At 44.9% G+C, this 25,968-nt stretch overlaps 2 protein-coding genes across 2 annotated transcripts; both read right to left on the bottom strand.

The window, feature by feature from the left end:
* Positions 1 to 1,731: 1,731 nt before the first annotated feature.
* Positions 1,732 to 6,319, bottom strand: LOC117863181 (probable protein phosphatase 2C 72). The gene is made up of 5 exons (XM_034746794.2): positions 5,767 to 6,319; positions 5,206 to 5,634; positions 4,369 to 4,736; positions 3,712 to 3,948; positions 1,732 to 2,331 (listed from the first exon to the last, which is right to left on the bottom strand). The coding sequence occupies exons 2-5, from the start codon at positions 5,525 to 5,527 to the stop codon at positions 2,062 to 2,064; spliced, it is 1,197 nt and encodes a 398-aa protein (XP_034602685.1). The 5' UTR covers positions 5,528 to 5,634; positions 5,767 to 6,319; the 3' UTR covers positions 1,732 to 2,061.
* A 15,032-nt stretch (positions 6,320 to 21,351) lies between these two features.
* LOC117846858 (uncharacterized) lies at positions 21,352 to 23,383 on the bottom strand. Its single transcript, XM_072291258.1, has 4 exons — positions 23,056 to 23,383; positions 21,841 to 22,040; positions 21,602 to 21,757; positions 21,352 to 21,516 (listed from the first exon to the last, which is right to left on the bottom strand). Exons 1-4 carry the CDS (start codon positions 23,381 to 23,383, stop codon positions 21,352 to 21,354), a joined length of 849 nt encoding a protein of 282 aa, XP_072147359.1.
* Between the last annotated feature and the right edge of the window lie 2,585 nt (positions 23,384 to 25,968).

Raw genomic sequence — 25,968 nt, 5'->3', positions numbered from 1 at the left:
TTTTATAGTCTGATCCGAAGAACCTCAAGGTCTCAGTGAACACCTGGTACCAGTTTCAGGTTGCCACTAGATTTGTTTTCCTTGGACACTTTACCATAGTCTTCTTTCATAAGACTGCCGAGAGTTTTCTCTTCTGTAATTTTCACCAGATTTTTCTTCTTAACAAAATTTCTCACTATAATTGTGTATGTAGCCATGTAGGTTGTAAATATCCAAGATGCTACCTTCGATTTGTGCCACGTCCATCAGTCCAAAACAAAGAGAGGCCAAATTCAAAGCATACTGAAGGAATAAACAAGCCGTTCTTCTATAACTAGGCTCTTGCTAAATGTATTGTCCTAAAAAAAAGTTGCTAAATGTTGGACTTCCTTATCTAAATTTCCCATCATATCCTTCATGCACAAAAATCAACAAAAGTTTTTTTAGAGCAAAACCAACAAAAAGGTTTGCTAGGAGAAAATTCACTAAAGTAGCGAGAGCAGCAGCGTGATGCCGCTTGGGCCAGCTGCTGCGGAGGGCCTTCAGCGGCGGCGGGACGGCTGGACGGGCCTGCTGGGCGACCAGGGTGAGAGGAACACGAATTTTTTTTATTTTAGCATTTTGCAAAAATATATATCCAAACAAAAAATTACAAATCTATACGCATACCGCCATTTGAAACGGCTATATCCAGTTCAGCTGGCGGAAGGTGCACCGTAGCAACCTTGCCGCCGGTCGAATCGGCGGAATTTCCCTCCTTTGTACAACATATCTTTAAAAAATCATAACTAATTCATATGAACTTTGATGGAGATAAACTTTATATGAAATTGTAGTTCTCGACAAGATCTACAACTTTATAGTTCAAACTTTTATCATTTGGAATCATCTTGGTGCTTAAATAATCGACACAATGTTGGTGCTCAAATAATCAACACAATTTTAAATCTGAACATTGTGTCAATTATTTGAGTACCAAGATGATTCCAAATGAAAAAAGTTTGAACTATTATAGATATCTTCAAGATCTACAATTTCATGCAAAGATTATCTCTATCAAGTTCATATGAATTAGTTATGATTTTTTGAAGATATGCTATTCCGAGAAGGAAAATTTCACCAAATTTTAGATTTGAACATTGTATCAATTATTTTAGTACAAGATGATTCCAAGTTGTGGATCTACAATTTTTATATAAAGTTTATCTCCATTCTAGTTATGATTTTTTGAAAATGTGTAGTTCAGATAAGGGAAATTCTGCTAGTTAAACTGACGGTAAGGTTGCTACAGTGCACCTTTTGTCGGTTGAACTGCTATAGCCGTTATGGATTTGCAATTTTTTTTATTTGACATATATTTTTGCAAAATGTTAAAATAAAAAATAAAAAAATAAAAAAATCGAGGAACACCCACGGGCCGTGGGATTGAGGCCCATGTTGCAAAGATGAGGGCTGTGCGTGCAAACCCATGTGGCCACACAAATCATTTTGTTTAAACCTAAATTTGTGAAATGTCGAGCATACTTGCTTTGTAAATTTTAATCGTAGCCGAGCATACTTTGCTGTGCACCGTTGTCAACTTTGTTCCACCCTTTTTGTTTTTAAAAATGACAATACTCTGCAAAGCATTCGCCTCACCATGTCAGCACAGTGATGTGGAGAACAGGCCAGGAAACAAAACCAATCCTGCATGGACCATGGAGAGCACGCATCATCAGAACAACCTGCTGGACAATCGGATCAGTCTTGGGATGGCATGATGAACATTTTACTGCACAAAAGGGCGAATGAACTATTATCACAAGTTGATCCAGAGAATGTACAGCCACCTGATATCCCATGAGTGAATCTAAAGGGTAAGAAAAAAGAGAAAAAAAAAAGCTAAGAATAATCTAATCTTATACCTTGCTATCAGTACGCTTTGTCACCAGGTTGAGAATCTAAAAAAGGTTTTACAAGAACGCATACGACAAAATACACTACAGCTGATCACAACTGCTGCTTTCTTTCTTTCTTTTTCTTTTACCTTTTCCTTTACTTTTTTTAATCTTCTTGCCTGGCCCCTTCACCTCCAGTATGGTTTCAGTAAGAGCTGTTTAGCTCTGTGGGAACTGACAACAGAGCAAGGGTGTTCGAAGGGATTGGAACACCACCCCCTCGGAGAGAGACCGAGGGTCTGCTCCAGGCAGCAGTTGTCATGGCATTTGAATCAAAAAAGACCACGATGACAGTTATATCATCGTGGAAGTGTCGCCTCACCCCACGGTCAATTTTCTTGAGGTCTGAATACCTCATCTCCCTCTTCTTCGCAGCTTCCTGCATTGCGGCCTTTACTAATCTTCGAGCGATTCCCTGGGCATAAAAGTGATTAGAGTCAACAAAACAGCAACTGGTATCTTTTTGTAAGAGCAATAAACCAACAAAAAAATTGTAAATGAGGAAGTTGTGAACTCGCGCTTGATCTATCCTGCCTATTAAAATACTTCCACACCTGTTTCATTGCTTGTTTAGGACATCGACATGGTATCGTATATAAATTTTGACTCTTGTTTGTCCTAATTAAATGGTAGCAAAAAGAATGTTACAACTTAATTAGCAAAAACTTCAAGAATTAGAAGCATATGATCATGATGTGTTTGACAGCATTTCAATGTGACAGATAAATGCTCTAGCATATATTAGTGGTCAAGTTTTCAAGGGATGGCCGCATGCATTAAAGGATGACATTTATTTAGTTAGACTGTAGTATTACCAAGTTTTGAAAAGCAAATGTGATTTCTATGAAGCAAGTCCGTAGTTTTGGAGAGGCATGATAAACATAGACAAAGCGGTCACAAAACAGATCATCCGTATTTCATGTTGAATGCAGATTTACACGTGAGCCTCCCATCAGACAAATACATGCCATTTTTACATAAACTCAGTCAAACTATATTTTAGTATTTAGATCTGTGACATTCAAAATCAAGTGCGGATTTGTTTCAGGAATAATTTCCATAATTTATTCGGTTTTATAGATATACCACAGTAGAAATCTGTGGTCAGAGTTGCATTTTGGAGACTGTCATTGTCAGGAGTATCTACCAACTAAAAATCTTATGAAGACAACAAACAGACATATCTGTTCTGGAAATAATCAAGATTACACAAGTAGATCTTCAACTCAACCACCAAAGCTTCAAGCGAAACAAATGAAAATGAAGATGACGATAACATTCCAGATTGTCCTGGAGACGGTCTAATCCAGTATGATGTGAAGAACACAAACTTGGAGGGACTAAGCAACAGTGCAGTTTCCTTGAATTACACTTTGCTACACACAATAATCACCAATACTGCAAATAGTAGATGTAGATCCTACAGACTAGAATGCCTAAAGACCTAGATCTTAGAAAATACTTATTCTGGTACAATTCTCACATTCAACAATCTAGGTGCCTTCATACCATGGCTAAATCTACTACACTTATTGTAGAAAGTTACTCATTACATCTTTAGAAACTTAGATCAGATGCTTCTAAAAACATAAAAAATTACAGATATTATACTCTCGAATTTCAAAGGCAACAAGGTACATCCATCTACCTCAACAGAAACATCAGTCAAAGCATGATTAAACTACTACAAAAGTGTATTCTTGTAATTTTGATCAGATAAACAAAAAAACAAACTAGCACTGTGCCTCAAAAGAACCAAGTTACAGAAAAATAAACATAAGATAAGAATACATACATTTCGAGGGCTACTCTGAACCATGTCAACTGCTTCCTGATTACTAAGATGCTCCCAGAGTCCATCAGATGCAAAAATGATGAACCTATCAGTTGGCTGTATTTGATGTACAGTAATTGCTGGATCAGAACTAAGGAGTGGTCTCCTGAAAGTTCCCTGGATGCGAAACTTGTTGTGCAAAGGTTCTCTATTGAACTCTGGTTTCTTCAGATATACATCTCCAATTGACCTTGTTATCTGCAAAACATCATCATACCATATGAGATGCCTGGAAGCAGAGAAGTTCAACAGGTAACATTGCATGCCAGAAGTTTCTTATACACACTAAGCACCAGAAGTAATTGGCATGGCATTTGCATAAAAAATTTAATTAATTGTTACTACATTACCAAGATCATCTCCATGTCTACAGAATTATCATAAATACATGTAAATATGGCTCTGTAAATGAAATGCCAATTACATAATATCAAGTAAAAAAGAAAATGCAAACATAAAACTAGCTACCTACAGCACACAAATCTCAATTTTGATGAATATACAAGGTTACAAGAAAAAAATTTTAAGACTACTCAAAATATTTGATACATGAGTCAGATTGAATGAACAAAAACTAACAACTTTATCTTACACAAATTACAGTTCAAGTTCTTATACCTGGATGATACCCTTAACACGCCAAACGTTGTGCTTTAGGACCACAATATGGGGATCATCAGGATGTGATGCCTGCAGCTCTCGTCTAACCTCCTCATAGGATGCATTGTGTTCCGCTGAGAGCTGCATTGCCAAAACCTCTCCAGTTCCCTTGACAAGTCTCCCAAGAACAGCACGGGAATCTCCAAGGCTTGCAACATATAGAGTTCCACTGCAAACCACGCCAACTAGACAGCAAGAGCCAACCGCTGCTAATTGAGGTCTCAATGACCATTGGCTACTAACTAAAGAAATGAACCCCTCCTCAGTCGCTCGGAAAGCCTTCCGAATCACATCCGCTGACATGCACTTGTGCTCAGATGCAAATCCTGGAAAACTAAGTTTGTCATGCAATGGCATAAATGAAAATAGATAAGCAGTTAAACGATATAATGATATAATTAGGAGATGTGACAGAAGGCACTATCCTTTTGTGATCATCAATAATTTCTAGCCGTTTTATAGTTATCACACTATTCCATGGAATGATGTGCTTCCATTCTATTCCAATTATATCAAGATCGAATTTAGGGTAACATTGGCTCTTTGTCTAAAGATGACTGCATTTAAATTTGCACGCGCTTTTCCGTATAACTCTACATTGAACATCATTCTATGCAACTCACGCATACAATACAGACCCATTGAAATGGCAAATATCTTTACTTGAGAGCAATCGGCATCAGCTAATACACACTTGCATATCAAAAAATTGGATATATCGATCGTAAAACAGATAGCATAGCTTGATCGTTATTTGATCTAAAGCATGAACTTCAGCAGAAGTAGAGGCCTTACTCCTCAGGTGGTTGAAGAGATGATCATTGATGTAACGTGCCGTCTCCGGGCCACCGTGCCCATCATAGACGCCGACGAAGGTGCCTTGGAGGCCAGGGTCCGTTGCGCTCAGCGGCCCCGATTCCACCTGGCTATGGTCCTCCAGCAGGTTATTAGCCTGGACCACGGCCATGGAGAACTCACCGTTGACGAGCTGCCCACCATCCTTGTACCACAGGAGCCCGTCCTGGCGGCCGGCGGTGTCTGATCCTCTGCGGGGGCGCCCGGCCGGCGATGCAGGTCCCCAGCAAGATCTCAAGTAATCCATCACAGCCGATAGCATCCCTTATCTCCGCCAGTGCCCCATCGCCCGCTTCATCATGAAGACCATTTCTGTACCATTGTCTTCTCCAATACCTTCTTCTTCCTGCTCCGTCACCCCACAAAAATCTGCAATCGGAACCAAACAGGATCAACACCCGGGCATGTAGCAGCCAAATTGCATGATCGAAGGAAGGAAGGAAGACCACCAGGTCCACCATACTTTTCTTGCAGCGGGAGGCGAAGCAAAAAAGGAATTACCTTTTCTTGGGTGTTTCCCCTAGTAGCTGCGCGATCTCTCGGCCAGAGGAGGGGGTCTTAGATCTGGAAACCTATCGATCTCGGCCGCGGAGCAAGGCAGGAAAGACTGGGTTTTTTTAGAAACGGCAGACTCCTACCCGCAGTGGCGGATCTACCGACGGAGGGCGGCGGCGGCGGCGGCGGCGCTTATACTAGCGTTAAATAGAGCAAGGGGGCGTGGAGGCTGAATCCGCCTTGACGGCGCGCGAACACGGGTAGCTGCAGGCGGATGGCGTGGATCCGGGTGGACCAGCACTGCCTGGCAATGGCGCCGCGGCGGATCCGCCCCTCGCCCCTGCCGCCTGGGCACCTTGGCCAAGCCGTGGAGGTGCGGTGCGGGAGCCGCGACGCTGCGTCGCTGCCTGCTGCCGCGGGGTGCCGCCCGGGGTCTGGATGGGCGGATGGCGATGGGATTGGGGAGGGTGCCGCCGGCCGCGACACGGGAGAAGGAAAAAAAAAACGACGCCGAAAACGAAGCAGAGCCGCGAGCGTGGTGCGAGTGCGATGCGAGCGTGCGTTGCTGTGCCTTGTTGGCTGTTGTGCGTGTTATAAGCTGGGCTGACCGGTGGGGTACACGGTGTTTCTTGGGCTGGATCCGGGTTGCGGCCCCCCAGCACGGGTCTCTGGACTCTGGATCAGCCGCCCCTGCCTGTAGTCTGGTAGACATGAGCATTATGTGGACTGGACTGGGCTCGGGCTGGGCTGATGAAAAAAGTCCAGTTTATTTCAGACCTAAAATCTGCCCATTAATTAACTCAATCAAACCTGGAAAATCGGGTCGGGATGGCCGGCGTGCCCATCAATTTTCAGTAAGAAAATAAATGATTTAACTATTTTGGGTCAGCCCAATTTTTTTGTTCAATATATTCAGCGCCATCGGGCAGGACTTTCTTTCTATGTTAAGATTTTTGCTTATACAAGTGTTTAGGACTAGTAGTGTTATAGTAAGTGGACTTTTTTTCTGGTAAAAGAGAGCTTTATTACTTAAACAGAGAGGAATTACAATAGTTGGCGATTAGGGTGTCAACGCAGGCAGGCGCTCTCCCTAACCAAACTGTTGAGTGTACGTCCCTCCTCGTAAAATGCGCTAATTCATTTGCCACTAGATTTCGCTCTCTCTTTACCTGACTGATTTTCCACTCGTTAAGCAGCTGTGCTTGCTCTAGCGCTTCCATCACCATGAAGCGAAGCTCCAACTTGTCTTCCTTTCTCTGAAGTGTTTGGACAACTCTTGCACAGTCGGATTCCAGGATAACTGAACCTTGTGCCCATTGGGCCGCTAAACGGAGGCCCTCCACACACGCCAGCACTTCTGCCTCCACCGCACTTGAACACCTGAAAAGCACTCTCCAAGCTGTCAATACCACTTCACCGTTGCTCTTCCTGATGATGGCGCCCACTCCTGCTTCTCCTGTTTGTGCCACAAATGAGCCGTCCACATTGACCTTTACCCAGCCAGTCGGAGGGTGCTCCCATGATGTTGTTGCAACCTTATTAGCTTTATCTCTCCCTTTCTTCTTTCTGTTATCGGACGGCCTGCCTTTCCGATCATGTAAATCAGCTCCTTGCCGTATCTGGCACAGTGAGGGCTGCATCGCCAGGAGGAAGTGCACCGATTCTAGAGTACTTATCAGCCTCGATTGATGAGTAATATTATTGTGGACTGTCCATGCTCTCGAAAGTATGAGCTTGATCAGGTTTCTCTGTTCCTCAGTGCATCCGTCTAGCAACAAAAGAAGCCAATATGGACCTGTGTATAGGAACTGAGATTCCTCCGGCAAACACCAATGCTCTCTCATGGCCAATCTGAGTCCTCGTGCTTGTGGGCATGCCACTGTGGCATGGAAACCATTTTCTGTCTCTCTGTCACACAACAAGCAGCAATCATCCATTTCCATTTTCCTCATGAACTTGTTGTGCCTTGTAGGCAGCCCAACCCTACACAGCTTCCAGGTGAATGCATTCACCTTTGGTGGAATGCCTTCACTCCAAACATTCTTCCAAAGTTTCCTTTCTCCATCAGGCAACGCACTCGTGGATTCCCAAACTTGGTGTGATTGAAGATCAAGAGCAAGATTATAAGCACTTTGGACTGAGAACACTCATGTTTTCTCCATGTGCCATGCAACAAAATCCTCTGCGAGGGAGCTTTATTTTTGAAATGGCATCCACGTCTGCCGGATTGAAATATCCAGCCAACTTGTCAAGGTTCCAAACACGACCAGTAATATCCAGTAGGTCAGAGACCCACCGCAAACGACATCGCCCCTGTCTGGACATGACCCGAAGGGAATGTTCACGTGGTATCCAAGGGTCCTTCCAAATCCTCACCTACGAACCACATCCAATTCTCCAGATTACTCCTTTTTTGAGTAAATCCAAGCCATGCATGATGGATTGCCATGTCTGAGAGGGGTTCAAACAAAATGCAGTATCAATTAAGCATCCTCTAGGGTAGTACTTCGCCTTCAGCAGTCTGGTGCATAAGCTACCTGGGAAAGCTATCAGACGCCATGCCTGTCTAGCAAGCAACGCTTGGTTGAATGGGCGTAGATCTTTAAAACCCATGCCACCACAACACTTCTTGAGGGATAGTTCTTTCCATGCAACTCAGGTTGTTTTCCTTTTACCATTCTCTACTCCCCACTAGAATTCTCGCATAATGCTTGTCAGGTCATCACACAGACCTAGAGGCAATTTAAACACACTCAAAACATAGGTGGGCAATGCTTGGCCCACTACCTTTATCAATGTTTCCTTTGCAACTGTTGATATATTATTCTCTGAATATTCTTTCAGTCTTTTGCCTAGCCTTTCCTTTAATGATTGAAAGTGTTCCCCTTTCATCCTTCCATTCGGAGTTGGGAGGCCAAGATATTTAGCCTCAAACGCCGTCTACTCAACCTGGTCATTTACAGCACTCGTCTCATTGTTACTGAACATAATGGAGCATTTGGAAGGATTTATTAGCTGTCTAGTACAACGACCATAGGTGTCCAATATATCTTTCACCTCTCCTACCTGTTGAATAAATAAGGCGACAGCGAATCACCTTGGCGAAGACCGTGAGTAGGAGTGATTGGTGTCGATAAGACACCATTGAAGCGAACCCTATAGTGGACCGTTGACACACATGTCATAATACAATCCACCCATGAACTCTGAAAGCCCAGCTTTAGCAACACATTGTTCAAAAAACTCCAATCCACACGATCGTACGCCTTGGAGAGATCCAGCTTGTAAGCACAATATTGGCTCATCTCATCTGTATTAGAGGTAATAGCATGCAAGCACTCAAAAGCAATAATCGCATTATCTGTAATCAGTCTGCCAGGGATGAAAGCACTTTGACAAGGTGATATAATATTCTGCAAGATTGGTCGTAAGCGATTTACCATGCATTTTGACACTACCTTGTAGATGATGTTGCAGAGACTTATTGGCCAAAAGTCTTTGAGCGTTTCCGGTGTATGAACCTTAGGAATCTGGATAATGCATGTATCATTAACCCCCTCCAGCATCCTTCCAGTTTTAAAGAAGTCTTGTACTATTTTCACAATATCATCTCGCACAATTAGCCAATTGTGCTGGAAGAAACGAGCAGGAAACCCGTTTGGTCCCGGAGATTTTATAGGACCAATCTGGAACAATGCATTTCCAATTTCTTCTTCGGTATATGGCTTGCACAGATCGAAGTTAATTTCATCCAAAATAACAGGCTAGAACAAATCACTTACCTCTTGTGAGTAGACACTCACATCTTTCTGGAAAAGGACGTTGAAATAATTTGTAGCCATTTGTTGCATCTCTGTTTGATCAGAACACCAGCTGCCATCCTTCTTCTTTAGACGTTTCACTCTATTCTTTTTTGCCCGCCATTGTGCTTTTCTGTGGAAATATTTGGTTTTCCTGTCCCCTTCTTTCAACCAGGAGATTCTCGATCTTTGAAGCCACATCATTTCCTCTCTATATAACATTTATCGAGCTCCATTTTTGCCTTCGGAATGATCCCACGGTTGTGTACCAGTTCATCCCTTTCAAGAAGCTCCAACTGCACCCGGAGCTCCTCAATGCGCTTTGTTACCTGCCCAAATTTTTCATGACTCCAGCACTGCAAATCCTTCATCACTATTTTCAGTGCCTCAGCTATATATCCCAAGTCACTACCCTTCTGCCAAGCCTTCTCAATAACAAGTTCTAAACCTATCTCGATAGATTCAACTATGTGCAGATTGAGAGCCACCTTGTTCCTCCTTTGCTTCTCTATTTCCTTTGCAGCTCCTCCTAGTCCTTTCGTACCATCCTTCTTCTCCACTTTGGCACCCGCCTTGGAGTCCTTTGCCATCATCAATCTTTCATGCATACTTAGGCGAGTCCCCAACCCACTTGCATTTTTAACACCACCAGACTCTTCACTCGAATCCACAAAGGAATCCATGCATGAGACCTTCTTTGGGTGGCCAATAGGTGGATGGTCATTTAAAAGATGGCCTGGAAGTCAAAAATATTGTTTCTGTAATTGTAATGAAACAATTAAACATCTCTTTTTTGACTATCAGCATGCTAAGACTATTTGGAGGATTGTTCATATAGCTACTGGGTTAACTCCACCTAAATCAGTATCTTGTATGCTTCGAAACTGGTTAACGGGCATAAGGAAGAAAGAAAGACTACTAATTTTTGTGGGGGTCGCAGCTCTTATGTGGGCTATTTGGTGTACGCATAACTATTTGGTTTTTAAGAAAAAACGGTTTATCTCTTTTATGCAGGTTGTTTTTAGGGGAGCATATTTTGCGATTTTGGTCTCTACTGCAGCGTGAGGAATCAAGGAAAACTATTTGTTCAGCAAGCAAAGCGTTGGAGATTGTTGCTTTGGATATCTTTGCTAAGAATGGTTGGAGAAGCAATAATAGATTTTGCTTTTGATTTATTTCCTTTATATGCGTACATCTTTTCACCTTTTTTTCATCAGCTTTTGAGCTGAGAATGCTATAAAACTTAGCTATGTGCGGTTGCAAAGGTCAGAAACATTTCCTTTTTCTAAAAAAGTTGTATGTCCCTTGTCATGTTCTCCACACCATGCACAAGATCCTCAGCTACCTCCGTCGGAACCCCTGAGTGTTCTTTCCCTTCATTGACGTGTACTTCATTATCTCCATCAGTTGACTTTCTTCCTTTATGCATATTCTTCTTGCCGCTGTTCAGATTATTGGAAGAACTTGCAGATGACATAACCTTACACCTCTGATCACAACTGAAATTGAGGCCTCGCCGAGCATCAGGGTCCTCCGCTGGTATTGTCATCTGCTTCCCCTCATCCTTCTTCTGTGGGGAGCACCTTAAGGCCTTGCTAAAGTTCACATCACCTCCCATCTGACCTTCAGCTGGACATTCACGTAGAGCATGTCCTATCCTTCCACACCCAAAGCAAAAATAAGGTATGTTCTCATAGCGCAGCAAAAACTCCATTGGGCCTTGACCTCTCACTTTTATTTCTACGTGTGCATAATAGCTTTAGCCAGGGGAAAATCAACCCTAACTCTTTTGTAATTCTTGCGAGCTTCACCTACCTCTAACACCTTCCCAATCTTTGCACCCAAAGCTCTTGCAAAACCCTCTGTCAGCATAGTTATCGGGATATCATAAATGTGAACCCATAGAGTAATAGACTCAATAATGATTTCTAAAGTTCTCATCACTCCACCATAAGGAACAAAAATCAGAGCATCTCCCTTGTGCTTCCATGGGCCACCTTTGATGGCCTTTTTCCATAGTCTCTTAGAATCAAAGTCAACAAGATATCTGTTATCACCAAGCGTTCTGAAAGGAACTGGCTCCTTTTTGCCCCACGCCTTGCTCAGTTCATTGAACATGCCCCAGCTGGAGAATTCCTGACCGGAGTAATATCGGGCAATTGACCTCCTCTTGAAAGGCATTTGAATTGCTTCTTCATCCTCTTCAAAGACATACTCATCTTCCTCCTCGGCCACTGTCTCCTTCACTAGATTACCTGACCTGCCAGAACAATCCTTTTATCAGGGTTTGACACCTGCATCTGAGGTGCCTTCCCCTTCTTCTCAGATCTGTCGACCTCCCTCTCTCCATATTTTGGAGATTGATCCATAGCAGGAACCAATCTGTTGTCTTGTTCCTGATTCGCCATCTTCCATGCAGCAACATCACCCAACTCCATCGCTTTGCTCGTGCCAGCCATTGTTTCCACGTGTCAAGCACCTTTGACTTCGGGTGGGCAATCTCCTCATCAGAAATCCCTTATCACCCCACCGCAGGACGCAGGACAATTATGACCAGAGAGCCATCACCAAGAACACGAGCAGAACCGAGAGAAAAACCCTAGCTCACCGTTGTATATATAGCCAGTCCGTCTCGTGGTCCAACCTGAGTCTTAGATCAACTTTTCCACGTCAATCCAACTCCGATTCAACTCCTTGAACTAGATTGGAAGCACTGCCTCGAAACGATCGTTTGCTTCCACGTCTACTCCCGTGAAGCCTAGATGGGATTCACGTAGCAGTAAAACCAGGGAAGCAGGAGCTCCCCCTAGACTGCCCGACGAAAGTCGTCGGCAATAATCCACGTGACAGGGAGGTCAGGCTTCAGCGGCGGCGGCGGCGGAATCGTGCTCTGTTGCATCCACTAATCCCTCTTTTTTTCCTTTCACCGCACCATTTTTTCCTAAGTCTAAAAAGTGAGGAGAAAAAAGTCTAAATTACTTCTCTCGATCATCAACACAGTCCGGATTAATTTATTATTAGGGTATTTACTCATAACTAGCAATGAGTTGCTAGAATTTTTCGGAGGGCAGGTCTCAGAGAGCACAAGAAATAATGTGTCCGTGGTAACGCTGCTGCTGGTGTCACCGTTATTACAAAATGTTTCACGGTCCATAGCGTGTGTCCACATGTACTGCTGCAGCAACTGATGAGAACGAAGTGGCTTTGCTTCCTCGGAGAAAAGAAACGTACCAAATCGTTTCCTAACGGCTTTAATTTAATTTAGCTCGAAAAATACGTTGCTTAAGAACTTAAGCTTTTTGACCCCGACTGGTGCTCAATCCCTCGGATAGCTGAAAACTGGTCGAAGTCGAAGCATCCCCCCTCTTTCTCAAAACCTCTTACGAACCACTGCTAGCTTCTCCTCTTCTTTTCCTTTTTTTTTCTTTTTTGCAATGCTCTTACGTACCATCCAGACCACTAACCCTTACTAGCTGTGTGTCTGGTGTTACCATTTTCCTTATGCAACCTGCAAAGTGATTTAGAATGACATTCTTTTAATGAAATGACCGTACTTAGCGCGGCCACTTTACCCAATTTCTTTACTCGCCGGATTAGCAGCGCACCGCACGGCGAGTCAACTTCCGGGAAGATTCCTGAGACCCGGACACTGCCCGCGGGCGCCGGGACGGGACCCGACCTCTCGTGCGTCATGCGTGGCGTGGCCGCGTGGGTGCTGGCTGGCTGTGGCGGCTGGCCCTGGCGTGTCCGACGACGCACCCCACGGCACCCTGAGGCCGTCCGATCCAGATCCGACGCGTGCAGGTCCACGGCATTACACATTGGCATGTTGCCCGTTTGCACTGCGCTTGTGGCTGCCAAAACATTTGCTAGCGTTTCTGTACGCGCCTGCCTGGCCCTGGTCAGCACCTCAAAGGTTATTCTACTTCACTTGTGCATGTCTGTTTCCCCTAACCTTCCCAAGTGGATCGACGAACCTAGGCAATGCTAGTTTTGACGCAAAACGTGTGGGGTGATGACAGCAGCATGGGAATGCCAGAGATCTTTTTTAGATGATGATTATGATACAGCACCATACTGGAGCAACATGCAGCAGAATGCCACTACTTTGCAGTTTGCACCATGCATGGCTGCCGTGCAAAGGATCTAGCGGACGCGATCATCAACGGCTGTCAGCGGCAAATGTTGCTCATTCCTCAAATGAAAGCAAAAGTATTTTTTTACATGATGTGCATGCATGTATAACACACTTCATAATAAAAATATCCGAAGATAGATCTGAACAGATTTAGAAGCAGCTTTATTAGCGGGGCAACTCAAATGTTGCAGGTATAGTTTATATGTAGTTGAACTGAGGAAGTAGTACCGTATAACTTTTTTTTAAAAAGAAAAATTACAGTGCAAACACATTCGTACTGATGAGGCTGGCAGATCTTGAGAATAACAAAGTTACCTTAGACGCCTTAGACGCTTTGAAAGGCACCCCACTTAGTCGGTGGTTCGAACACCCCCACCTATTATCTTCTTTATCTACAAGAATTTGAATATTTATGAAAATAAGTATAGCTGTTGGTAAGAGTAGCATACTAAGCATTTCATCAACTCGAATATCTATTTCCCCAAATTTAACAAAAATACTATAAATACATTAGATAACATGGTGTAATATTATAGTTCCATCAATAGCATTACAAATTAGTAATGACATCCGTAACATAACTACTATCACCTTACTCTATTTTTTATATAAAATCTAAATATAATTGGTAAATCTGTTCATAGTTAATCGTGTTCCAATTCTAGATTTAACAGTGTCCAAAAATAGAAGGATTGGGATTTTAAGTGGAAGCTTCAAAGTTTGCACGTAGGACGTAGCCATTTCCAAATTCAGATTCATACAACTTTCATTTCTATTATCTCATCTAAATTTCATTGAATAAAACTAGAATCTAATATTCACTTAGATTAAGATCAATTTCATGTTTTTCCCTATAATTAAATTTATATTTCTAATGTTTGACTACATTATTTTTATCCAAATATAATGAAATTAGTTACTCCGTATAGTGTATTTCAAGAGAAGCACATACCAACTGCACTATTCTGAAGATGGATAGATGACTATCCAATGTGAGGATATATAATAACGTGCAGTGAAGTAGGGTACATGGATCTCAGGAGATCATCTCTCTCGCTTCGGTAACTGAGGGAGAAATGCATGACAAGATTTTTTGCCACCTGACTTGATGGGTCGCAACTCGCAAAGGGTACGGTGCCCAGCCGCATGCCATTGCGTGAGCTAGCTCGCGCAGTTGCTGGGGGTGGATCCAAAGCATAAGGAGGGTGGGGAGGGGGGGCTTCCGTGGTTCCAGCGTAAGTAGGGGGGCTTAGCCCCCCCGGCTCCACGCTGGTTCCGTCTCTGGTAATTGGGTGACCTCGATTGACACTCTGTCGTGCCCGTTGCTTAGATCATTTTGCTAGCTGGTCGTCATTACTACATCCGACGAATTGGCAGCACAATAATCAAGGTTGGAAATGCTTTTTGATATGATCGTACGTGCAGGCGATATGGCAAAATTAGGGATGAAAGTGGTATGGATATTATCCGTCCGTTCGTCCGATCGAAGGAGTTCAGACACTCAAATGGATAGTTCGTATCCGAATTCAAACGTTCGATATCCGTACCGTATCCAAATCCGGTTACTCAAAGTTCGATATTTAATATACGAATAGGACGAATAATATATCATTATTCGACAAATATTGACACTATTCGTATCCGCATGGACTGATGATGATGACGACGTGTGTAAATATATATGATCTCTTATCTGCTGATGACTCTATGCTTTATTTTTTTAATCTCTAATTTTTGCTGTTGTTGGCACGTAATCGACGATGCATGGTATGTCCAGCTTGAAAACCCACCGCGCGCTAGATTTTCTGCTCGTAATAAGATACTCCCATCGTATCAAAACACTTGTCGCTGTTGATTTTTTCTGGTAACGTTTGAGCATTCATCTTATTCAAAAACTTATTGCAAAGTAATTTTTTGAACAAGACGAATGGTTAAACATTGTGAAAAAAATCAACAACAACAAATATTTTGATACGGAGTAGTAATATATATATATATATATGTGTGTGTGTGTGTGAGAGAGAGAGAGTGAGTGAAACGCACGCCCGCCGGGCGGCTGGGCCGAGGAGAAAGTCAATCCAGCATTGCAGCTAGATGTATAGCCGGCCCATGAAAGCAACACCGACCGAGCGACTTGGCGTTGCCTCTTCGCAGTCTATCCGAGCGAGTGACTGAGAAGAGTCTTGCGCTGAGCCGAGCACTTCTGTTTTGGATTTTGTGCTCTGCTCGTGGGTCAACGCGTGTAGTGAAAATGGTGGGTTATAGATTGTAATTTTGGTGATTGAATGACAATATAGTTATTGGGACTAATGAATTGTTTATCATGTATCTTGTAGGTTTTCTAGGTCTCAAGCATGCAAACCAAACCATGGCAAAAGTCCAAATCATGGTATTCAAGTGATCCAAATAACGGTATTTTCTGTATTCAAACGGTGGTATTCAAGTGACCAAGCTATGGTACCTAGGATTATTCTATTGTATTCAAGCATCTATGTGATGGAATACATCCATGTGATGGTATTTTCGGTGTGCAAGTGGCAGTTTTCAACTCAAAAAATTCAGTACCATCGGATGTTCCGATGGTCCACTGGAGCAAGCATCAGACTAACCATCGGAGCAATTGGGACAACATGAAAATCAGGGAAAAAGTTTGAAGTGCACCGGATGATCCAACAACCTGTATTTCACATGCGTTGGAGTAATTCGCAGAGAAGACGAAGACAACCCCAAGGCACCGGATGATCCGACGGTCACAAGTTAGAGGCGTCGGATGAAGCATATTTACTTTGCGAAGTTCTAGAGAGATTTCGGGTGAAACCCCTTTAGCACCAGATGTTCCGATGGTGCATCGGATGAAGCATCAGGTGAATTTTGATGTGTCAGTGAAGAGCTTGGGCGCAGCGAGGCCAACGGCTAGTTGCACCGGATGTTCCGATGCATGCCAAAAAGGAACGATTGGAACATCCGATCGTACACTTTAACTAGCCGTTGGAGCAACGGCTCTTTAAAGCTTTGGGCTATTTATACCCCCTCCACTCACACATTTGAAGTTGCTGAAGTGTGCAGAAATCCATTGGAGATCAAGACTAATCAAGAACACATCCAATCCACCAAAAGTGCATAAGTGATTAATCAAAAGCTTAGCACAAGTTTAGAAGAGTGATTAGTTCTAGTAGGCCTATAGAAGAGAGAGTGCAAGGTGTTGCTGCCTTGTGATCGGTTCAATGAGTGAACTATAGTTGTACAAGGTGTGCCGGCGCTTTGGAGCCTTGGTGGCTGCCAGCAAGTCTTCGACTCTCCGGCTTGGTGTGGAGCGGCGTCGACGACCGTGTGCGTCCCTTGCGGGGGACGAGGAGACCCCTTCCTTGGTGGAGAAACTCCGTAGTGAAGACGGTGTCAAGGTGACCGGAAGAGAGGGAGTGGTGAGCCTTACCTTAGTGGCATATTTCTCATCTAGCTTGGCACGAGCCTTTATGGCGAGTTCAAGACCTTGATCGGGAGAGATTTGGTAACCGGGAGTATATCCTCGGTGGAGCTCCAATGTGGACTAGGGATGCTATTTGCCTACGAATACCATGTGATAAATCATCATGTCTGAGTTTGCATTCTTTCTTACCTACTCTTTTACATTTTCGTATTTCGTACCTGCAACTTGAGAGCTTATCATACAAGAATAGAATTTTAGGCTCTCACCATGGTAGCCGCCAACAGAGAGCACCGCGGCCTTGGGCTACTGACGACGAGCAAGACCCTCCTTGGATTAGACGGCTGGGCCGATCTGGACCGCACAAACACGATTGGACGGCGCGGTAGGCACCCGGGGGTGGACGGTATCTCAAACACCGTCCGCCCTTTGGGGTCCTCCTGCGCAGCTCGCCGGAGCGCCGCCGCACTCAGGCCGGGCGTCTCTAGCTAACTTCTTCCATCTTGTTCCTTATGAGCACATCGGAGCCTCGCCATCTAGCTCGCGTGGCGATGGTGTGAATTAATGCGTGATATCTGCCAGCATAGGGGCCGACGTACGTACCGCGTTCTAGGCGCAGCGCGACAGCCGGCATGGTAGGCATCGTGGCGCGCGCACGAAACTATGTCAGCCACTCTTCGTCACCCCATCCATCCCATGTGCTCATCGATCCTCATGACGTCCTCGCTGCACGCCGGCCGGCCGGCCTCACCCGTGCGCATCAACCAGGCCCCACGCGTCTCTGTTCTGGCCCTGTTGAAGAATCGGGCGCATGCATTGCATGGACGGACTCGAGGTCGAGGGGTCGCGGGGCGAGAATCGTGGCGGACGGCACAGGCGCAGTAACGAAATCTGCGCCATGTCGGCTGCCAGCACGGTGGCGGCGCGCTGGCGAGGGCGTTCAGAGAGCGGCGGCCGCAATGGCCAGTCGACAGTGTCCGCAGTCGACGCATTTAGCAACAGCGGCGGAGCTCTGGGTGGCGCGGCCGCGTGGTCCGCCCGCGGGCGCCGGATGGGTATCGGGTTGCTGCCGGCGAACTTCTACTCTTATACTAAGCCTATATATACATCTCAAGTTATAGAAGAGATTTCAATGCATAAACGATGCCCTGCACGAATGCGCGCGCCAGCCGTAGCAGGAGTGCAAGACCCTCAGTTTAGGTGGAACACAAATACAGAGAATGCCGCTCAGCTGGAGGGGAGGAACGTTTCACTCCCACACTCCTCCCCAAGCTCGACCAACACCCTCTCCCCCCACTCGATCTGCCATTCCCCATCTGCTTTCGCACCTCCTTTTCTCGTCCCCAACTCCTTCCATCCCCGCGGCCAGCCGAGAATCAAGTTGTGGTAGAAGAGGCTCGATATCGGCTCCACACCAGCGCGATGCCCCTCCATGAGAAGAAGTAGTTGATTCGTAATTTCTTGCAAATATTGACCATGTTTTGCTATGCGATCCTAAGCCTAAAATGCATTATGCGTTCCAATCAATTTCTTAATATTCTTTGTGGTGCTATAATTTTTCTCCTAATGCCTGTAAATGCTCGTGATTAGAATAAAACCAGTGTATTGGGTCATAAATAGATCCTTACTAAAAGAATCTAAATATTTAATGATTGACGGGGAGTGAAATCTCACATAGATACCTTTTTTCCTGTGGTAGTGAGCCTGGGAAGCTTAGGACGCACCCAATGTAAACAAATAGGAAAGTACCTCGTGTATTCCCGCATGGTGAAAAGCATAAGGAAACTTATAGTCATGAGTGTGTGGTGATGGTCATATGCGGTTATCTTAATTCACTACGCGAAAGCTACAAATTGCCGAGTGCCCCAGGCACTCGGCGAAACCCTAAAAACACTCGGCAACGTGTTTGCCGAGTGTAACACTCGGCGATGAGCACACGGCAAAGTTTTACTCGGCAAAGTTAACTTTGCCGAGTGTCTTTGGTCGGGCACTCGGCAAAGGGTGTGCCGAGTGGCACAAAACACTCGGCAAACAATATTTCCAGAAAAAATAAAAAAAACATACCCCGGCCACCGGGGGCAGCTCCAGTTGGCCGCCGCCGCCGCCGCCACGCCCAGGCCATCCACGGCCACGGCCACCACGCCGCCCGCTGCCGCCTGCTACCGCCACGCCGCTGCCGCCCGCCGCTGCCGCCACGCCCGCTGCCGCCCGCCGCCACCACGCCGCTGCCGCCGCCACGCCCGCTGCCGCCCGCCGCTACCGCCCGCCACCACGCGCCCGATCCGGAGGGGAGAGAGGTGGGGGCTGCCGGATCCGCGCCGGAGGGGAAGAAGGGGGCGCGGATCCGGCTGGAGGGGAGGGAGCCAGGGAAGGGGAAGAAGGGGGCGGCGGCGGCCAGATCCGAAGGGGAAGAAGGGGGCGGCGGCGGGCAGGGTCGGGTGCCGGGCGGCGGAGGGGGCGGGCGCCGGGCGACGGCGGGGCCGGGGGCCGGGCGGCGGGCGGCGGGCGGCGGGGCGGGGGGCGCCGGGCGGCGGGGCCGGGGGCGGGGGGAGAGAGGAAGAAGGTTCGAGGGAGTAAGGTGCGGTGCAGGTGAACGGTGCGGTGCGGTGCGGGGATAAGGTTGGGAAAAACAAAAGGTCGCCGAGTGTCCTACGTGGACACTCGGTAAAGGGTTTCTTTGCCGAGTGTCCAACGTAGGACACTCGGCAAACTTATTTTGAAAAAAATTTAAAAAATATCCAACCATTTCAAAAAAATACCAAATTTTCACACAAACCAATATATGTTCTCTATTGACTATACAAAAAGTTTTGTAGTCAAATCAAAACTCGACCGTCATTTTGACTCCAAATCTTATGCAATCCTTCTCAACGTTACTAATCTTCTTCTGAGATGCTTCGGTTTGTAAACATCGTATGTGACGAAATGTGCAAAACATTCTTAATTTTTTTCCACAGCCTCCACCTATGATATCTTCACATCATGACAAATCTCATGATTTTCAGACTTTGCTTATTTTTTTTATAATTTAAAAATACCACTGCCACACGTTCGTGGTCGTGTTTCCTGAACAAGATGTTCGAAATTTCTTGTCATTTCATGGGTCAGGTCTCAAATTGGGCCGAATAATATGAATATCATTTTTCTACTCATTTTGTTCCATAATTTGAATCACTTGCAGTTCAAATTTGACTTATACCAAAAATTCCCTTGAAATGCAATTAATTAAATAAATATAGCAAATAAATCCAAAAATATACCAAATTTTAACATGGAGTACCACATGTTGTATGTGGGGAGTAGAAAAAATTTCATGGTGAAAAGAGGAAAAAAAATTATTTTTTTGCCGAGTGTCAAAAAAACACTAGGCAAACCCCCTATTTGCCTAGTGTTTTTTTTGACACTCGGCAAACCTCCCTCTTTGCCGAGTGTTTTTTATTTGACACTCGGCAAAGCCCCGGTTTGCTGAGTGTTTTTGGCTTGGCACTCGGTGAAGAGCTTGTTTGCTGAGTGCTCGAAAAAAAACACTCGGCAAAAAAAATACACTCGGCAATTTTCATGTTTCCCGTAGTGATTGTCCAAATTAGAAATTCATCATATCCACAAAGGATATGTAATTGAATTCCTAGGCCACACAATCGTTATTGTAATCACACGACGTAAATTCTATAGTGCGTAGGCTAATATGCCAAAAATGAAGTCATTATTATTTCATGGTTTTGTGTGGTCAACACACACGCAAGATCATTATATAGATGCAACATAGAACTAGGAAATGCTTAAACTTTCCATATAATCTCTGCATTAGACCACACTAGTTCCCTTGACCACACTAGTTCCCTTGAAAGGGGTCAAGGAATTTAAGATATCCATATCAGATTTTAAGATGGGAGAGACTTGAAATCTAGTTTCCAGTGGCACACAGTACACATGTCCAAATACTCAAACATGACCAAGAGTCCAAGACCAAGTAAGAGATGCAAGATATTACTCAAAGTCCATAAACTAAATTAATACTGACGAGCCTGCCGATCAATACCCTAAACAAAGTACATGCCGATAACCTGATAATTTAGCCCAGTAATATCCAACAATAACCAAGTCCAGACTTTCCCAAGTATTACGCCAAACGAATGGCAGCACAGGTAACAGATGCAGACACTGATTCGGAAGAGCGATGAACAGTAGCACCATAGTACTGCCGAGGAACCGTCCACTAAAAAAAAAGTCTAAAACCATACTACCTCTGTCTCCTTAGGCTTTGTCTTCTCCTTCAATAAGAGTCTCACTTTGCGGAATTCTCCAATGTCTCTGGTCAGAGCAGACACCGGTTTCAGCTCAACTTTAGGTTTCGTTTCCATGGACTCCATATTCCTTTTGTCTCTTTGATACAACTGTAGTAGCAGAGAAATGCTCCGTAAGTTTTTCAGACATTTTTCTAAAACAGTGCGTACAGACTGTAGTTATGCAACAGTTTACCTTCCACTGGTCCAGAGTAAGAGCAGCCCAATTAGGAGCGCACTGAAGGAAATAAGCTAATGGGCCATAAAAGTCAATGACCCGCCATTCTCCAATGTACAGGCTCTTCAATTTGCAAAATGATAGGCCCTCAAGAGTTGAGTTTTCCATTATATCCTTTAGATGCAACAATCAACATAATGTTAGGTGTAACTTGAGGTGCAAAGCAGCATTGCAGTTAGGAGAAGAAAGATTTTCACCTGGAGAAACAAATTAAATCTGAATAACTCAAGATGCTGGGCATTGCAAATTGCTGCAATGAGATCATATCCACTCTGAGCAGGGTGCGAAACTCCTCCATCACAAAGGTACACCCATGCACTCACTAGAAATGGCATTCGATCAAGATGAACTTTCCCGAAAATAGTTAACCTCAGGGAACAAACATTAGGAGCAGAAACTTGAATCACATATGAATAGCAGTTAGTAATGAACAGAATCTTCAGAGTGTCAGATAATATCTTGAATGAACCAAGGAAGCAGTAGGACAAACTCACTCTTCAAGAACTGGACAGCGAGAGTTGATCTTCTCCACCGCGGATGGATCAGCAAACCGTACACTAAGTAGACAACTCACCTTCCATGCATCCCTTTTGTCCCGGTTCAAAGTTGGCCCAGGACAAAAGGTGCTTTAGTTCCAGATCAAATATCAATCGGGACTAAAGGCCCCCTTTAGTCCTAGGTCAAAAATCAGCCACACGTGGGAGACCCTGTAATCCCGGGTGAAAAAATCAGCCACCCGTGGGGACCCTTTAATCCTGATTGGTGGACTAAAGCCCTCGACTTTTTACCAACCGGGACTAAAGGATCCCCCACAGGTGACTGAAAAAACTAAAGCCTTAGATCCTTTAGTCTCGGTTTGTGTTATCGGGACTAAAAGGTCTCCCACGGGTGGCTGAAAAAGACTAAAGCCCTCGGACCCTTTAGTCTCGGTTTGTGTTACCAACCGGTAACGGTAACACAAACCGAGACTAAAGGGTTCCCCACGAATTAATGCAAAAGGATTGCATCCCCTATAGTCAGATGTGTTGTGTAGGTGGAATGATAAGAAAGCTATGCGCAAGGCTTGAGGTCGTGGGTTCGAATCCCACGCACGCGCACACGCATATTTGGCGACCCCTTTAGTCCTGGCGACCCGGGACTAAAGACCCCCCTTGTCTCGATTGCTTTATCCCGGATGGATTTTCAGAGGATTTATTCCCTACCAACCGGGACTAAAGTTGAGTTTTCCACCTTTATCTCGGATGTATTTTCAAAAGATTTGTTCCCTACCAACCGGAACTAAAGGTGAGTTTTCCACCTTTATCTCGGATGTATTTTCGGAAGATTTGTTCCCTACCAACCGGGATTAAAAGCGAGTTTCCAGTGGTACAGAGTCTAGGTGCAGCTTCTTCAGGCACGGGAGACAGACCGACCTGGGCGCAATAGGTTGAACTCACGTGTCAGGGCATGGCGTAGCCACCTGTGTGCATGGTCGAAGTTTTTCCCGTCGCAGCTGTGCAGGCAGAACGCGTGCAGCGGCACGGTTCCATCACGGAGGAGCAGCAGCAAGTTCCCGAACTTCTCGGAGCCGGACCGCAGGGTGACAAAGGGCATGGTCGCCCACAGGTACTGCCACCGTCGTGACAGGCTGCTGAGTTGGGTGATGACCTGCTGCGTGTCCAGGAAGCGCAGGATGCGGTGCAGGTAGTCATCAGGCAGCTCGCTCAGCCGATCACGCTCTGGGACCTCCGGCGTCGACATGGTCTCACCTATGACCCGTGTGCGCTGAACTCAGGCCTAGTTGCCCCCTGCAGAGCAGCATACGCATTACATCAAACACCTTGTGAGCCCTGCAAGTCTGCAACGTAAAGGGATGTTTGGATACTAGGTGCTAAACTTTAGCAATGTCACATCGGATGTTCGGATGCTAATTAGAAGGACTAAACATGAGCTAATTATAAAACTAATTGCACAACCCCAATGCTAATTTGCGAGACATATCTATTAAGCCTAATTAATCCATCATTAGCAACGGTTACTATAGCACCACATTGTCAAATCATAGACTGATTAGGCTTAATAGATTCGTCTCGCGAATTAGATTCCATCTGTACAATTAGTTTTGTAATTAGTATATGTTTAATACTCCTAATTAGTATTCAAAGATTTAATGTGATAGGTGCTAAACTTTAGGAGGGGTATCCAAATGGAGCCGTAACTTGACACTTAGAAGTTAGAACCCCTAGTGGATCGCGTCAAATTTCCTCACGGACCGAGAAGCTGCGTTGGAATGATGAGAAATCTGCGCGGGTGCGAACGCATCAACGATCAGAGAAACGTACACACAATACAACGCATAAATTTATTGGCGGGATGATGGACCGAGAGCGACCACTCCATTTGTCTCCTGCAGCCCGCACGTTGCGCCGCCTCGCCTCCAACCCCGCTCCCGGGCTGGCATTAACCTCCGGCTTATATAGCCGGTGGAGAGGAACCACCCGCCGCCGCCGCACCCCCACCCCCACCCCGGGGGAACCCTATGTCCCTATTGCGCCGGTGCGCCGCCTGTGGTCACCGCCGTCGTTGGGCCGCTAGGTGGATCAAGCCAGCTACCAATCGCCTTCGGGCATGGGTTCGCGTACCTGAGGGTGGGGCCTCGCCGCTGCCCCGCGCTGCCGCGCGTCGCCGGTTGGTTGCTCTGCGTCGCGGGGCGTGGAAGAGAAACGGGAAGAGACAAGAGAAGAATGCACGTGGAGACCGATGCTCGAACAAATCTGGTGGGCTCGATCTCCGTAGAGTGGGTCTGGCCCAGCCCAACAAGCCCGTCCTAGCGGTGTTCATAGTGGAGCATTTAAAAAAAGCACAAGTGATTTTTTGGAAAGGATAAACATTTTTAGAGTTTTTTTACAAAGCTTTTAAAGTACCAATGGTACTTGTAGGTACTTACAAAAAAGATTTAAATAGATTTGCACATAATTAAAAGGTCATTATAGTAATTTCTCACTATTTTTGTTCTTGATCCCACCAAATTGTTACTTCTCTTTAGATACTTCATGGTATTTTCTTTGTTTCCACCGTTCGATTTCGTCGGATGGACGGCTCTCAGTTTTTTTCCAAGCACTCTAAAAATTTCTCATATTTTTATCATCATGCGGTGCACCATTACTCAGTTTAGCAATCAATTTTAATTCTGACCAATTTTCTCCCACCTCCTTCTTTCTTTAGCTGATTTCATCCCACCTCTTTGTTTCTTTTTTTAAGCTGATTTCATTCCACCTCTCTCCTTCTGGGGCTACTACTTTCGCAAGCTTTTTTTTTTACGTTCCTTCCCATGTACTCAATATTATTGACTCAATATTAATTGCTTACCAAATTTATTGACGTAATATTCTTTTAGGAAATATTGATTTAAATTTTCTCGTTGACTTCACCTTTTTTCACAAATTTGTTGTCTCAACATTTTTGTGATTTAACTTTTTTATGGGAGATATGTCAATTCAGCTATTTTTGCAGGAAATTTTGGATCGACAATTTTTTTATCGACTTAGGTTTTTACAGTATACAGATCTGTTGAGCCAACTTTTTTAGTGAGTTCATATTTTTTTTTGCGTTTAAAGGAAAACACTTATTTTAAGCGGTGCACCCCGTGAATGAAAAGAGCTTTGTTCCTGCATGCAGTTGTTCTCCAGCCACTCCATGGTTTTATTTGCAGGCCATTGCCGAGGAGCGAGAAAGAACTCAAGAAGCACGCGAGGAAGAGGTTCGAACGTGAGGGTAGTGATAACTCCTTGGGCGCGTTCGGTTACCTTGTTTGCCTTCGGATCTGAAGCCAGCTAGCTCGAGTTATACCATAACTACATATGGCAGAAAGGGTGTGTTTTGGAATATATAGATATTTCATCACAAGAAACAGTTTGGTTTCTTTAGGCTCTGAAGAAAAGTACACTTTGCAAACAGTCAGAGACTCTAATCTGGAAACATTTCAAGAGCTGAACAGCAGCACCATGGTATGGTATGCAGGGTAAATGGCCACGTGGATCGAGTTTAAAACCATACCACCTCCATCTCTCTGGGTTTTGTCTTCTCCTTCAAGGCGCTGCGCATCTTGCGAAATTCCTCAACGTCGTCGCCTTTGGACAGTCTGATCCAAAGCGTTTCAAGGTTTCTGGGCAATGGAGGTAGCAGTTTCAGCTTGCCATCAGCACTAGGTTTCGTTTCCCTAGACAGTGATTTGGGTAAGCTCCGATCCCATTGAACTTTGATACAAGTTCTGAAGAAGCAGAGAGTAATGTCTTCAGTTTAATGTCACTAATGACAATAAGTGCCTATGGCAGATGTGCAGCATG

This window comes from Setaria viridis, chromosome 1 (assembly GCF_005286985.2).
Source record: "Setaria viridis chromosome 1, Setaria_viridis_v4.0, whole genome shotgun sequence".
In the NCBI taxonomy this organism is placed as follows: domain Eukaryota; kingdom Viridiplantae; phylum Streptophyta; class Magnoliopsida; order Poales; family Poaceae; genus Setaria; species Setaria viridis.
Note: the sequence above shows the minus strand (reverse complement) of the source record. Positions and strands in the feature narration are given on the sequence as shown.

Coding starts and splice junctions, on each gene's coding strand:
- LOC117863181 (XM_034746794.2), bottom strand. CDS start 5,527: ATGCTATCGGCTGTGATGGATTACTTGAGATCTTGCTGGGGACCTGCA. Junction 3,949..4,368: donor GTGTTAAGGGTATCATCCAG/GTATAAGAACTT, acceptor GATGTTTTGCAG/ATAACAAGGTCAATTGGAGA. Junction 2,332..3,711: donor TTCAGAGTAGCCCTCGAAAT/GTATGTATTCTT, acceptor TTTTATGCCCAG/GGAATCGCTCGAAGATTAGT.
- LOC117846858 (XM_072291258.1), bottom strand. CDS start 23,383: ATGTCGACGCCGGAGGTCCCAGAGCGTGATCGGCTGAGCGAGCTGCCT. Junction 22,041..23,055: donor GTTCAACCTATTGCGCCCAG/GTCGGTCTGTCT, acceptor ATGTGATTCAAG/TTTCTGCTCCTAATGTTTGT. Junction 21,517..21,601: donor TTACTCTGGACCAGTGGAAG/GTAAACTGTTGC, acceptor CTGCTACTACAG/TTGTATCAAAGAGACAAAAG.